Source organism: Mus caroli, unplaced genomic scaffold, assembly GCF_978045245.1.
Source record: "Mus caroli unplaced genomic scaffold, Mus_caroli_1 scaffold_11, whole genome shotgun sequence".
NCBI lineage: Eukaryota > Metazoa > Chordata > Mammalia > Rodentia > Muridae > Mus > Mus caroli.
Window position 1 is genome coordinate 120316345 of NW_028227266.1, and position 15406 is coordinate 120331750.

Genomic DNA, 15406 nt, shown 5'->3' on the forward strand with positions numbered 1-15406 from the left:
TGTAGTCCAGGCTGGCTTTAAATTTGCTTTGTAGTCAAGGAAGACCTTGAACCTGGTCCTCCTGCCTCCACCTACAGAGGGCTAAGACTACAGTGCCAATGTCGTAAGTGAGGTCACCAGGAAATGACCCTCCATGATGGGCCAACGGTGCTCTGTGCAAACAAGTGGCGTCTGGACACCAGAGAGCATGGCAGCCAGACTGAATCAGACCCAGGCTGAAGGAGGATGAGTCCCGTCAGTCACTACAAGGAGGGCCAGACGACAGCACCTCTCTGTGGAGAGGGAAAGGCTGATGTATCAAGTCTTGGCGTCTGGGAATCTGGATGAAAATACTCAGGGATTTTGGTTCTTTTCCACGAGGTTTTTCTGTAAATACAGCTATGTCCAGAGAAATTCACAGAGCCTCTGCTTAGTTCTGGGGGGGTGCACTGTGCCTTTAAGAGCTTTCATAAGCGAGACTACAGGAACTTTTTTTTTTGGTTTGATTTGATTTTTGTAGGTGTAGTCTTTCTTGAGCCCACTTTAAGTGATCCTCCTGTGTCACCCTGCCGAGTGCTGGGGTTGTTGACATGAGCCACACCTGGCTTGGGGGGAAAATTTTTAAACAGTGATATCCTAAGCTCTGTGTGTGTGTGTGTGTGTGTGTGTGTGTGTGTGTGTGTGTAGACGTGTAGGTAGACATGTGACTTGGACAGCATTGTTAAAAACACCCTCAATTTAAACCAAAAGATGAATGTGAATAACTCACTGATGGGTGAAATTGCTCGAGTTTTTCTGAACGAGTGAAATGAACCTGAGTTGTCCTTTATCTTCTGCGTACTGCATCCTACACTTCCAGCAGTCCAGATACGTGGCGATGAGTCACATTCTGCGTGGAGGTTCCTCCGCCCCGCATGTCCCTCCTACACTTTGGAGTAACCAACCAGTTTTCTCATCTGGAAAAGCCCTGATACCCTGGCACACTATCTCTTAAAGTTAACCAGTAAGCATGATTTGATAACGTTTATTAAGATTAAACTATGTTTTTGACTGAATGAGTGTGTTTGAGATACAACCTTGCTGTGTAACCCAGGCTGGCCTTGAACTCCTTGGTGCTGGGAATCCAGGCATGTGGTACCATGCCTGAATCTTGGAAGCATTGTGCTTAAACCTTGTGGATACATAATTTTTCAAAAAAAATTTGAAATTCTAATCTTGAAATCTGCCTGTGATTTTCCGCAACATTGTCATTTCCAAACACAATCTTAATGTGTTAAAATGGAGCAATCGTTTTGACGTTCTAAAATTTTAGTGGAAGTATAATAATCTGCCTCTAGTTGGACTTTTTAAGTAAAAACTTTATCCTTCTGTGGCATCCTGCTGCGGCACATGGTTTTATACTAGTCTTTATAAAGTCTTTATAGCTCAGTGTGGCAGGCTAGCTCAGGTAACTAAGGGGTCCTCAGCCCTCAGCCTCCAGGCTGGGTGAAACCCAGTCCTCCACCTTGTGTATTGCTCTTTCCATGATCTCGCTGCTCGGCTTCCCTTCCTGGCTACGTGGCAGGGGACAACAGCCAGAGAGATGGAAGTCAGCAGGTGTGGATTTGCGTGCAGCTGGGGGAAGGCTGGAGCCTGGGGACCACAGAATGAGCTATGATGTCCAGCTGTGGTGCTTGGTCAGGGCCACCTCACAGAGAATCTGATGGGGCGCCTGCGTTGTTATCTGTGACAGGCAAACTCAAGCAATGCAGGGGATGGCTATCAAGGTATGCCATCAACTGTGGCTCTTCCTTGGGGCACCATTGTAAGCTATTAGGCGGTCAGTTTTTCCCTTGTCTTGTTCTAGCAGTGAGAGAATTCTTCCTGGATTTGTAGACAGAGCTTGAAAGGGAACGTGGGGTTTATAAAACACAGAATAATGAGGAAAATAACATGGCACTTGTGCCGAGAAGGTCTGGGTGGTGGTATTTAGTCAGGTGATGGTTCTTGCACATCCTTCTTCATTTGTGAGAAGTCAGGATTCCTGCCCCTGGGTCCCTGTAGTCCTTGGCTCCTCACAGTCTCCTCAGATTCCTACGAGCACACCCACAGGAAGTCTCTCAGCTCAGACGTGTTGAGCAATGCTTCATCAGGGCAACTCCTCCAGCCCTAGCCGCAGCGCCTTCCTACAGACAGGTGTACTTGCGTGAGGCGTGGCTGGTGTTTTCTTTTGCAGTTGCTATGAAACTTTCAGGACGCTACCATTCTTGTTCTTCTCAAGGGGGAGAAAGGCCAAGAGCGTACCTCAGGGCACCGTACATTCCTGCCTGGCTCCCCTCTGTGTCCAGGGCAATTGGCAGGGTGCTGCTATTCCAACAGGTGCTCTGCCTGCTGTGCTCCGCCTCCGAGGTCCTGTGAGCCACTCTGTCCTTCCTTCTCCCAGTGATGCTGGGCGGGTGGCCCTGTGCACACCCGTCCACTCCTGCCAAGCCAGGGCATGTCTGCGACCCTGGCTGGAGCCCAGCATGTGCGCTTTGGACCCCGATGGCTCCTCTGGGCAGGTGGCCAAAGGCTCTCCCAAGGACAGTCCCTTAGGACAATGTTTCAAATTTGGGGCGACTTCAACAATGTCCCTGAGAGACGTGGGAGGGGAAGAGGAATGTTTTGAATACAACTACCAGGATGAAGAGAAGGTGGCCACCCCCGAGCAGCATGATACCCTGGACATCTTGGCAGCCACCCAGGAGCAGAACGATACCATGGACATTTTGGAGGATGGTAAATGCTATGCTTTAGCTTGAGCTACATAGACTACTTGAGCCTTTTCCTGTTAGTGTCCAGCCAGGCAAGATTGGCCACTGATGTTGCCTCATTCTTTTAGTTCTTAAAGGAACAGGTGTACAAATGGCTTGATGTCCAAGTAGGACTCCTGCCCAGGTAGCACAGCACCCTGGGGCTTCTAGAACATCTCAGCATCCCTTTCTAGCTTCTGAGACCTCCCCAGAAACCATAGCTCTGACTCTTGCCCACTCAGATCTGCCTCAGCCCGTTTTGATCACATAAGGAGCATTAAGCAGTGTGTGTGTGGTTCTGCATCCCGCCTCTGTGGCTCACTGTATGCTTTTGGTTCTGAAATTCCTCCAGTTCACAAGATTGGATCCCTGTTTGCCTTTGTGATATCCCAGCACTGGTTTAAAGAGTGACAGTCGTTTGGTAACTAAATGGTCTTTAGTAAGTTGATGGCTACACATTTTCTACCAAGAGAGTGAATCAGATTTTAATAACTGGTTTCAAATGTGGATTTTGTTTTCTTTTTGGGAGACAGAGTCTTGTCTATGTAGCCCAGGCTATCCTAGGATTGTTCATCATCCTGCTACAGCCTCCTAGATCCTGAGATTACAGGTCTGCGCTGTCCCACCCAGATGGTTTTTTTTTTTTTTTAACTTTGAAGTACTTCAGAGATATCTCCGGGTAACATGGTAACCACCTGAGACTGGGAGGGCTGCTTCTGAGGATTCTTGGATGGGGAAGACAGGTTCCCTGCAGCATGCCCAAATATTGATACAAGTTAACTCTAGCCAGGCTTCTGGGGTTCACCTGCAAGCTTGAGAAAAATGGTTTGGGAAGTGAAGCAGGTAGTTAAGCAATGGCTACAGCAGTGCCCTTGAGCCTGGTGAGTGATAGCTGTCAACTGCCTCAGAAGGCTCTGTTCTCATGGCTCAGGCTAACTTTTCAGAAGTACCAAGAGCTCAAGGTCTCTTCTTTTGAAGATAGCGTCCTGAGGGTGCTGTTGCTGCCTCACTCCCAGAGCGCTGCAAGCTCTTGGTTGCAGAGAAGAGTAGTGGGGCAGCCAGAGACCTGAGAATCCGATGAGGCCAGGAGCTTGTCTGCTGTCTCACCAGACCGTGGGAGGGAAGGCACAGCGGACTGACTGACAGGGGTAGTGTTGGGGGAGGAGTGCCAGGCTGATGGGTGGTAGTGTGGGGTGAGGTGGGGGACGACAGTCTGGTCTCTAGATACTGATGGAGTCAGCAGTTGTCAGGTTCCTGGGTCCTGATCAAGAGAAAGATCAAGAGAAGGCACGGTCTGTGCCGTGGAACTAGGTCCAGCCCAGGCAGCGTTGGCTTTTTTCCTGTCCTTTAAAGCTCCGTGCTCCAGGGTGACCCAGGCCAGCATTGCCCAGGAGCTGAATCAGAGACACAGGCACTGCCCAAGAGCCAGTGAGCCTGAATCTGCATTCTAACAAGATCCAAAATGGTGTGCGTGCATCAAAGAATCACTTCCAAACACAAGAAGGTGACTTTTTAAGCCATGATCCATGTGGTTCTAAATCAGAGGGCATGCAAGACTCTGGAGTGGTGCCAGATACTGTCAGAGTGGAGGACAGGTGCATGGAATACTTCACACACATGCACATTCACACACATGTGCACATTGATACATGCACAGCACATTCATACACATATGCACATTCACACACATATGCACATTCACACACATATTCATACACATATGCACATTCACACACATATGCACATTGATACACACAGAGGCACACACATGTATGTGTGCACACACCACATTCACAAATAGAGGCACACACGGATGCGCACACACACATGCACACATATATACATGCATACATGTATAAATACACAGATGCATATACACATATACAATTTATCTCTTTTTCTATGCCCACATTGATATTTTTCAGTTGATAACTGCAGATGATCATGGGGTATTGTCCTGTGCCAAGGGCCATTTGAAGTACTATATGTAGAGTTATTTTTATATAGATTTATTATTTGTTTCTGGTTTTTGAGGCAGCATGTTACTGTGTAGCCCTGGCTGGCCTGGAACTTGCTATCTAGACCAGGCTGCCCTTGAACTCACAGAGACTTGTCTCCCTCTGCCTCTCCAGTGGCGGGATTAAAGGTGTGTGCCACCACATTCAACTTAAAAATTTATTTTTATTCTGGGGTTTCTTTCTCATTTTGGTTTTGGGGTGTGTGTATGTGTGTGTGTGTGTGTGTGTGTGTGTGTGCGCGTATGTGATTACTGTGACCACTGAAGTCAGAAAAGGATATTGGATCCCCTGTGGCTGAAGTTAGAGACAGCTCTGAGCCACTTTGTGTGGGTTCTGGGAGTTCAGGCCCTCTGCAAGATTGGCAGGCACTCCTAACCACTGAACCATCCTTCCAGCCCTGTGTGGATTCATATCTTCTTAAGCTCTTACAAGAACCCTGTGGGGTTAAAAATATGTTATAGTCTGCACCCACCTGTGCTGCTGGCTAACTGCCTTTCCAATTCCAAGCATCTTCCAGGCCCTTCTAAGGCATGACCATTCTTGGCCTTACCCCAGACCTCAAACTCCTGCTCAGAACGTAGGGGTCAACCCAGCAGTCCGGGCTCTACGCACAGTGCTCACCCAAGTCTCCTGAGACTAGTGAGGCTGCTGGGGAGTTGAGTTGGGGGCTGCTGCTGTTCTTTCAGTCTTACCGCAGACAATTACAGTCACCTTTTCTTGTCTGCCTCTTCAGTCTCCTCATTTCTCCAGTAAGTCTTCCTGGCTGCCCAGTTGATAATGTTCAGACAGTATATTTTTATGAATAGTAACTTCAAAAGACAAATGACACTCAGTTGCCACTGAAATACAACAAGCAGATCTTTGAGGCTTGCTTTTGGCTCAACAGAACTCTGTGGTTCAGATCAGCAAGGTGTGGTGGCTTCCTGGTCAGTTTTGCCGGGAAGCTGTGATATCACCCAGAGCAAATGGGCCGGACCAGGTCGGTCACAGCTCTACTGCTTTTCTTGTTTCCCAGCTACAGGTCTGGGAGGGCAGAGGAAGCCTTCAGTGATTGGTGGGGGCAGAGGGAAGTGGCTGCTGAGGTCTTAGCTGCAATGCTAGCTCCTCTAAAAGGAAGCACTTCCGGTCAGAGGAAGCAGGGAGCTAACCATCTGATTGATCATGGTGGATGCTGTACGCCTTAGTTTGTGGTTCCCCCCGAGTGGCCTGTGGCTGCAAGGCACACTTTCTGACCTTAGCTGGTTACTCTTCAATACAGAGGCTTGGTGTGCAGTATGGCATTTCAGTGCATCTGATACACTCACTGAATCATCTAAAGAAAAAAATTATCCAAGGTTGAGATAGGCATCTCCATTTTGCAGTCAGAACACAAGAGACTCAACCAGGTTGGCCCTGTCCTGGGGCTTCCCCAACTATTAACCTGGGGTGAAGATCCTGCCTGTGTTTACAGCTAAAGGACCCTTAGGGGGATGATACAAGGTCTACCCCTTCTTGCTAAGGTCCCAGTGACAAGCCAAAGTTCAATTCCCCCAGGGTACACCCTGGGACACTGGTTAGTGTTCTGGGAGCATGGATGAGGGACATTGACCACAGGCATGAATGACCCCAGAGCAGCCACACGCGATGGTCTGCACCCAGCATGGATGGTGGCTCCCCCATGACTGCACAAAAGGAGCCCCATTCTCATGTTCTCCCCAGCCAGTATACTTTAGCCCCTCCCTGAGACCCCAGGGCAATACGCAGTTAGAATTGCATGCAGCTGGTTAGAAAGAGGGGCTAGATAGTCATGAGAGGGTCTCAGACCCCGCTCCACCTTCTGTGAGGGAGCTTCGGCAGTGAGCAAGCTCCTCTCTGGTGATGTCTTGCAGACAGGCACAGCTGAGCTCCTGAAGATGGAGTCTGTCTGTCTGGGAGGATAGTGCTCTACCACAGACTCCAGTGAGGCCGACCTAGCAGGGCCTTGTGAGTCCTTCAGCTATACACCCAGGCTCTTCCTCATATAGTTCCAGGCCTTTGTAGACCCTATGCTCATTTTATCTCTGTGACTCGGACCACTATGGAGCTGCAACAGGCGCAGGTGATATCCAGTGCTGGGTGGCCTGCTCAGATGATCAATGCTCTACTAACACCAGGGATGACATCAAGCAAAGCTGAACGATGTGAAGGGAGTGTTCACAGCCTCTGCATGCCTGAGGATCACACTGGTATGAGGAAGGCACAGTGAGAGAGGAACAGAGGCTGTGGTGTGCTGCCTGCCTGGCAGGTCTCATGCTTTCTCAAGGAAATACCTGCCTAAGCCTGGCACCTTCGCCTCTTCTCTCGCCCTGGCCTCTCCCCAGTTACAAAAGGAGTTGTGAAAGTTTAGGCAGGTGTTTTCCAGGATTGCTCAGAAACCAGGATTTGGAAAGAGGATGCAGAATGGGCCGGAGTGAACTGAGGGGTCATATGAGAATGTAACCATCCCAATAGCAAGATACTCCAAAGGGACAGTGGGTCCCTTCTTATGGGTATAGACTGTGGGCCCCCAAAAGTGGGGATTTCCCCAGAGTCTCATGGGGAGAAGGAAAGGGTGGCAGTGCTAAGAGGAAGGTTGATAGCGAGTCAGACCACCAGGGAGACTGGCTTTGGGACGGCGATGGTAGTGAGACCAAACCTTGACCTTGGATGCTTAGCTAAGGCATGCCTCTTGTCCCCTGTTTAAATCTCGACTTTATGTCAGGACCCTAAGGTAGATTCAGAGGTCATTGGACCCCTTTATTTCCCTCCCTAGTGTGGCCACGTTGATTATGGTCCCTTTCTCTGCTTTCTGCTGTTCCTTGTTTAAGCGACCTATTGGGGACATGTAGCTGAACTTAGACTATCAGGCTGTTGAGGTCCAGGCTCTGATTCTAACAAGCAGCTCTGGTTCTAACAAGAGCTAACAGGTTCAGGGTCCCCGAGTGACAGCCTGTGCATCCTGCTATCCCCAGAGTAGCCCCCTGTGTCAGAGAGTAGGTGTTAGCAACCACTTACAGGAAGTTTTCAGTTGTGAGCACTAGCCAGAAGTTAGAATCCGGACAAACAGAGACGGGAAGACATGGCAGCTACTCCTGGAAACCCAGAGCCCAATGGAGAACCTTGAGCTAGCTCCCACGTCAGCGTCCAGGGCGGTATCTGCTGGCTAGCCAAGGTCTCCAGTCAAGCCCCTAGGGGCAGCTTGGGAAGTAGTATAAACTGAACATTTTCTTCCAGTTCAAAGAGACTCCTGGGCTGCAAGGTGGGGTGGCTTGGCCCATCAGAAAATGGATGGGTCTGTGTACAGGGCTGAGAAGCCTTGGGTCCTGCTGGCTGTGGAATATAACATTGTGTGAACAGCAGGATGCATGGGTGCTTGGACTTCACTGTAGCATCACAGGCAAGAAACAAACTAGCCCAGAACAACTGTGGGGCACCAGCGTCACCCCTTAGCCAGCCCTGCGCAGAGATCATCCATGGTCTTTATGTTAGAGTCCTTTGGCAGATCCTAGCTAACTCCCCAATAGCATCTTTGCCTGGCACTGCCTGCCTGCCTGCCTGCCTGGCAGCTGCTCTGTGCAGTGTAGTGTATGTGTGTCTTACCTTTTCAGCTAAGTCAAGAATTCTTTGAGGGGTCCATCTATTTGCTTAAAAGATAGTGGTCTCTGGCAGTTCATGGGGAAAACAGGTCAGTCCCCCTCCCACCACCCGTAATAGCTCTAAAGACACTGGGGTGGGCTCTTCTCCTAGGGTGGATATCAGCTATGAAGGCGAGGGTATGCATACACACTCAGCCAAGGGCCAGGGCAATGGTGCATTCCCAGGAATGAGCAACTTGATTCATTCCTCAGTAAAAGCCTTGGGGATAAGTGGCCCACCATAGGTCAATACCTAGAGTTCCAGTCTGGGGTGAGGTCTGTGATTACTGCATGAAGTCCATAGTTACACCTCACCTGTCCTTGAAACTTGGCCTCGCTCTCTGTTTGATTTGTTATATGGGACTCCTGTTTGCATTGCAGGCTTGTTCTGGCTATAAGTGGAATAGTGTTTATAAAGTGCCCAGGGAACATGTTGTTAATCTCAGTCATGGTCAGCGCCTGTTTTTCCTCTCTGCCATGTGTGTGTGTGTGTGTGTGTGTGTGTGTGTGTGTGTGTGTAAGTGCACGTGCATACACACCCAGGTGCATGTGCAGGTTTATGTAGAGGCCAGAAATTGACATCAAGTGTCTTCATCCACCAGTTTTCCCTTATTTTTTGGCACGGGCTCTCTCCCTGAACCCGGAACTCCCTGAGTAGCCTGGTCTGTCCGTCCAGCAACACTCAGGTCCTGTCCCCACCCCACCCAGCATGAGGACTACCCAGCTTTTCACCAGGTTTCTGGGAGACCAGACTTGCCTGGCAAGCACTTTGTTCATTGAGTCAGGTCCCCAGCCCTCCCTCTCCTGTGACTTTAGTGACTTGCTAGGTACCCTCAGCCTCTTGGGCTACTGGGCTGAGGGGCAGCGAGTCAATAAAGCAGTCCCAGGGCTTCAGAACTGGCTTGCGAGCTGCTCTTGCCACCCTCTCTCCGCTTGGTCGCCGCACAGACGTGGCCAGGGCTTCCTGGAGTGCTGTGTGGTGAACCTGGCTCTGGCTCTGGGCTAGCCTCTGCCCATGCTGCTATTTCAGGGACATAGTGTGCCTTTGTCTGGAAGCCAGCAGGCCAGAAGCTTCTGTGGTTTGGGAGGAGTGTCCACCTCCTCCTGCTTGCTAAGGTCCCAGATCTCTGCCACTTTCCCCTCTTCATTTCTTGTCAGCTTGTTTGCAGGAAGTTTCAGGGCCAGGTGAGGGGACTCAGTTGCATTTTTGGGGTGGTGACATGTGTTCACCCCCTCTCTGGATCACTAGGTAGTAATGGACTGTTCTTTGCAAGCAAAAAGATCTCTCCAGTTTTCTTCTGTGTATCACCTGAATCCTGTGCAGGGCAAGGCTGCCTCCTGGTTCCTCTGCAGTTGTTCCTGGATGGTTCCCTGTCTGGCAACACCAGTGCAACCCAGACAAGGCATAGTCAGGGCTGAGGGAACAAAAGAACGTTTTCACACATTGCTATAGGGAAGTGGTAGGGATATGTTGTGGTTTAGTGACCCTTGTTTGTACGTATTTGGTTACTGAAAATACCAGGATGTAATTTGTATTCTATAAAAGTCATCCATTGTTACCAGGCAGTTTCATGATTTGTATGAATGCCCTGAATTGTGCAACCCTTCCTGCAATTCGCACGTAGATTCTGCTTCCTTTTCTCCCTAGTAAGAACCTCATACACTTAGCCCCAGTCCTAAGCAAATGCTAAGGCACCTTCTATATGAGTAGGATCCTAGAACAAAGCAACATTTTGTGTCTTCCCCTCTAACCCCCCCCCCCCAAGGATAAGGATTTTTGAGGTTTGTTTATGTTGTGGTATGTATTTCTTCCGAGTTCCTTTTTTATGTCTAAGCAATATTCCATGGTATGGATACACCACGCTCTGTTCATTCAACCGTTAATGTATCTTGTTTCTACTTCTTGCCTGTAATGATTGCCGTGAGCTCAGTTTAGGCAGAGGCTTGTTTTCATTTCCCACCGGCAGATACTTAGGATGCTCAAAAGGCTCTGTGACTTTAGGTAATCCGGCTACCCTTCTTAGAGCCTTGGTTTCCCTGGCAACATGTTCAGCTTACTCAGCCCTGGGTCTCTGTGGGGTTGCTCCTGTTCGGCATTCACAAGAACCATGCAACGACAAGTTGCCATTGGTTCTTTGCCAAATCTCCTTGGTCCATTTCACAGATGTGGGCTCGAGAGGAGAGACATGGCTAGGGTATCAGGTGCTCAGATGGACTTCCTTCTTGCTGGGCTGTGGAAAGAGCAGGAAATTCCCAGATGGAGATGTGAGAGAAAGACAGTCTCCCCAGAGGAAATAGCAGGTGCGGAGGCCAGGGTAGACACCGAGCGAGGCATCACTGGGCATGCATGAGCCTGGTGGAGAGTGGGCATGAGCACCCACAAGGAGGTGGACAGCTGCCTGCTCCAGAGGCGGATGGTCTTGGACGTCCCATGTCTGCAGGCTGCTTGTTGCAGGAAGTGGCAGCGCTGGGTACATTTTAAAGCAGGACATGAATGTGTTAAATCAAAGGCATGCAGACTAGCTTTACAAGATGCGTGTTCTGTGAGGCCCGGAAACCTGGTCTGTGAGGTGACTCAACCAGGATTTGATAGGGAGCCTTTAGGCTGTGGCTCACAGGTCCTGGGCCTCCACCCACTGCTGTGTGAACAGGGCAGACAGTAGGATTTATTACGCTTGCTTCCTGTGGATCAAGGGCCAGACCGGAGCGATGCTTCTTGTCCTGACACCTGCTGCTGCCTCCACGGGGCAGGCTGGTGTTTCTGGGGTACATGGCTGCTTAGTCAGTATATTTCCAAATGTTTTCTTACATTAATACATTTGTGTGTGTGTGCATGCACATGCCTTGGCGTGAGTGTGCAGGTCAGGGACAACTTCCTGGAATCGACTCTCTCCTTCCACTAAAGTGTGTCATGGGGATTGAACTCTAGTCATCAGGTTTGGCATCCAGCCTCTTTACCCATTGAGCCATCTTTGCTGGCTGGCCTGAACTTCTTATAATACAAGTTATAAGTGGATAATAAGCTACGAGCGACAAGAGGAAAAGCTCCTTGGGGGGCCAGTTAGAACCTTTTTATTTATTTTTTCTTGGTTTTTCAAGGCGGTTTCTCTGTGTAGCCCCGATTGTCTGAAACTCCCTCCATAGACCAGGCTGGCCTCAAACTCAGAGGTCTGCCAGCCTCTGCCTCCTGAGTGCTGGGACTAAAAATGTCCACCACCACCACCACCACCACCACCACCACCACCACCACCTGACTTCAGAGCCTGACTTTTAAAGCACCCTTTGTTGAAAACCTGCAGTCCTGGATGGCCTCAGCCATGGAAGTTGGCTGTGTGGCCTTTGAGTTACGAGGAAACAGCGTTTTCTTGAGGGATAGCAATGTCTTTGTTTATGTTCACATGCCCACAAGTGTGCACATACATATATTGCAGAGCTGTAAGATACTCTTTCATGTATTCATGCTGACGCTGACTGGGTGTCCTCACAGCAGCTATGCATTTATTCCACCAAAATGGATGAAGAGTGTGGTCTTCAAGCTCTAAGATGGCTGATCAGGCCACAGTGTCAAGGAGCTTACACGCCTGTTACTGTGACATGGTGACACAGGGACCCTCAGGAAGAGCAGGTGGCAGCCATGGAGCTGTGCAGTTCCTCACCACCTATCCCACCCTCAGTGCATCTCCTCTCTGCTCTTGCGGCCCAGCACTCCGACTTTCTGCTGTCTGCTCTAGCCTTTGCCAGTCAGCATTTAGTTTATTCCCTTCCTCATTCCTTCTACCCCTGCCAGCCTGACCCCATGACCCCATCATCTCCTTCCCTAGTAGGGTTTGTGTCTGAGTCCTCAGTCAAGGTCACTCCTGATTGGGTGGGAAGCTGGGGTCTGCCGGTATGTATTCTCAAAATTATTTGGGGTGTGGTTTAACTTGCATAAATATCACACGTTGGTTTTTGGATCTAAGCACCCCTCAGAACCTCAGCCTAATGCCAGGGGTCCCTTTCTCTGGTCAGCTAGCCTAGGCTTGTTCCCCAAGAAGAAAGTCTTGGTCCCTTCCAGCTCCTCCAAGTGGGATCTCCCAAACTGCAGTGCAGCCCAGCCTGCCAGTTCCCAGGAGGGCATCTCTGTCACCAGGCCTTCTGTGACAACACTGGTAGTGATGTTCAGAGCTCACTCTACGACGCTGTGACTATCCCAAAGTCATGGTCTCATTTGCAGCCTATCTTGCTACTGGAGGTGGGGGGTGGGGGGAGGGTGGTCGCTCTTGTTGGCTGTGTCTGAGCCTACGCTATGTTCTACCTCCTACTAAGTCCTTATCTCACAGTGTCACTCAGGGAGGAGCCCTCTGGAAGAATCTAGCACATTTATTAACAACGCATGTCACCAGGCTTGCTATGTGTATCATACCCAGTCACTCCACACTGGGCCAAAATGTTTTGTGAGATACAAACCGCACACCAATGCTATCCTGTGAAAACCCTCTAGTGGTTTTCTATAGGCCTATGACAAAAGTCTGAATCCTTAGCTTTTGGGGACAGGGTCTCAGTTTGTAGACCTGGCTAATCTGCACACTTGGATCACTGGTGCGTGCTTCTATGTCTAACTAACAATCCCAGCTCTTTGAAGGGCTTTGCACCCTTCAGCCCTTCAAGCTGTTTATTTCTGAAGTGTCTCCTGCATTGACCTATTTCCTGTGCACCCCAAGGGTGCGGGATGACCGCATCCCTTAGAGTCACGGGTGGTGCAGAAGGCTGAGTGTGCCCTGTGGATCTGCTGTCTGAGGCAGGATGCATTTAATGCTTTCGTTAGCATATGGACCATAGTGTTCCTGAATTATAGAGATTTGTAGCTGCTTTCTCTCTGGACACATTTTGGGGTGGATTTGATAGCATGGCCTGGGTCCCTGTGGAGAGAGGACATAGCCGAGCTCTGTGGTAGACAGCCAAACGTGAGAAGCAGATTCTGGTTTACTCGCCTTGTAGTTGAAAGGCAGGCTTGTTCCTTTCTTACTCTCCTTAGTCTACCACCTCATCTAAAACCCAGCAGTTAGGGAGCCAGCCTGGGCCTGGGTTCCCGACCCCACCTTCTGTGAAAACCTCTCCAAGGTCAAGGATTCTTTTCTCTGTCGTGCAGGTTCTGAACGTTGCTCTGCCCTTTATGGTGCCCTGTCCTGTTTGAGTTCAGACGTCAGACTGGTGAGGTTCAGCTCCTACAGTGTAGCCTCAGTCTCTTTGACCTGCAACGCTTGGGAGCTCACAGCGAAGCAGCCCCTGGAAGCCAGGCTGCTCATCCCACTTCAGACCTAAGTGTGTTTGTGTCCTCCAAGGCCCTTTGACTGAGGATGAGTTGAGCCCCAGCTCTGTGACAGGGAGGGAAGAGGAAAACTAAATAGCCCAAGAGCTAATGCATTGTGTTGTTGCCGACAGCTAGGAGGTAAGCTGTTTCCAATAGACGCTGCTGTCCTTAGGCCCATGATATAAAAATGCCTACAAGTGGGAACGGAGAGGCCAAAGCTCGGCCTCCATGGGAGAAGCTCGGTCAGGAGCTCCAGCTGTACCTCAGCTTTCCCCCGTGTTTTCTGCTGGTTGTGGTAAGGGTCCAGTTTGATGACGTCATCTCTGCTGCTTGTGCGTTCACTTCAGCTTGGTGTATACTTCATAAACTCACCCCTGCGGTGCCCTGACCTGACCTCTCTGCAGTACTGTCCGTGTCAGGTCCCAGCTTCCACGTTGAAGTGCCCTGAAGGTTTGCTGGGAAGAGGCGATGGGAAAGCGTCAGAGGCTTCCCAGACACAGAGGTTACCTGCTGCCCTGCTTAGTCTGTCTGACCTTGAGTTCTGCAGCCCCCCGGCTGGGCCTGATCTTCTGACTTGTGAAAGGCTGTGAGAAACCACTCTGAAGTGCTCTGAGGATCGCATGGGCTGTGTGGTCAGTAACTGACCCCAGCGAGCATGCTCGATAGAAGCAGCCTGGATCAATTGCTGCATGATGTTTAGATGAGGTCAGCATCTTCCTGTGCCCCATAAGATGCATCTCTGTCATCTGTTAACTAAGAGAAGGCTTCTGCTGATACTAATTTATCTTAAAGGTCAGCCAGAGAGATCCTGTGACCTTATATTAGTCAACTGTCTATTTCCTGTAAAATATCTTAAATAATTTCCCTCGATAGTGTAGTGTTGCTATAGTTATTTTTTAGAATCATTTCCCCTTATTTTAAAAATTTTTTTATTAGATATTTTCTTTATTTGCATTTCAAATGTTATCCCCTTTCCTAGTTTCCACTTCGAAAATTCCCTATCCCCTCTGCCCCCTCTTGCTCACTAACCCACCCACTCTCGATTCCTGGCCCTGGCATTCCCCTATACTGGGGCATAGAACCTTCACAGGACTACGGGCCTCTCCTCCCATTGATGACCGACTAGGCCATCCCCTGCTACATATGCAGCTAGAGCCATGAGTCCCACCCTGTGTTTTCTTTGATTGGTGGTTTAGTCCCAGGGTGCTCTGGGGATATTGGTTAGTTCATATTGTTGTTCCTCCTATGGGGCTGCAAACCCCTGCAGCTCTTTGGGTACTTTCTCTAGCTCCTTCATTGGGGACCCTGTGCTCCATCTAATGGATGGCTGTGAGCATCCACTTCTGTATTTGTCAGGCAGTGGCAGGGCCTCTCAGGAGACAGCTATATCAGCCTCCTGTCAGCAAGCTCTTGTTGGCATCCACCATAGTGTCTGGTTTTAGTGGTTGTTTATGGGATGGATCCCCAGGTGGGGCAGCCTCTGGATAGTCTTTCCTTCAAACTCTGCTCTTTTAGAATCATTTTTAAAGCATAAGCAAAATTAAAATCTGTGACCCTATCCAAATGTTCATATTTTTGTGGTTGCTTTGCTTTTTATTTTCTGTATACTATTAGTGTATGTGTGTGTATATGTATGTATGTGTGTATATGTGTACATACACACACACACACACACACACACGTACATATCTCTCCTTAAATTGTGATAGTATATAT

At 49.5% G+C, this 15406-nt stretch overlaps 1 protein-coding gene across 12 annotated transcripts in view; it reads left to right on the forward strand.

Moving 5' to 3' along the window:
- Window positions 1-15406, forward strand: part of Trak1 (trafficking kinesin protein 1) — a 106336-nt gene that overhangs the window by 43728 nt on the left and 47202 nt on the right. The window contains exon 1 of one of the 12 annotated variants that reach the window (XM_085828191.1): window positions 2104-2736. The exons of 8 other annotated variants lie outside the window; for them this stretch is intronic. In XM_085828191.1, the coding sequence (XP_085684317.1) occupies window positions 2484-2736 (253 nt within the window). In that variant the 5' untranslated portion in view covers window positions 2104-2483. Of the gene's footprint in view, window positions 1-2103; window positions 2737-15406 lie in introns of those variants that run through there. 3 more of the 12 variants (XM_085828196.1, XM_085828194.1, XM_085828198.1) reach the window with 3 other exon arrangements.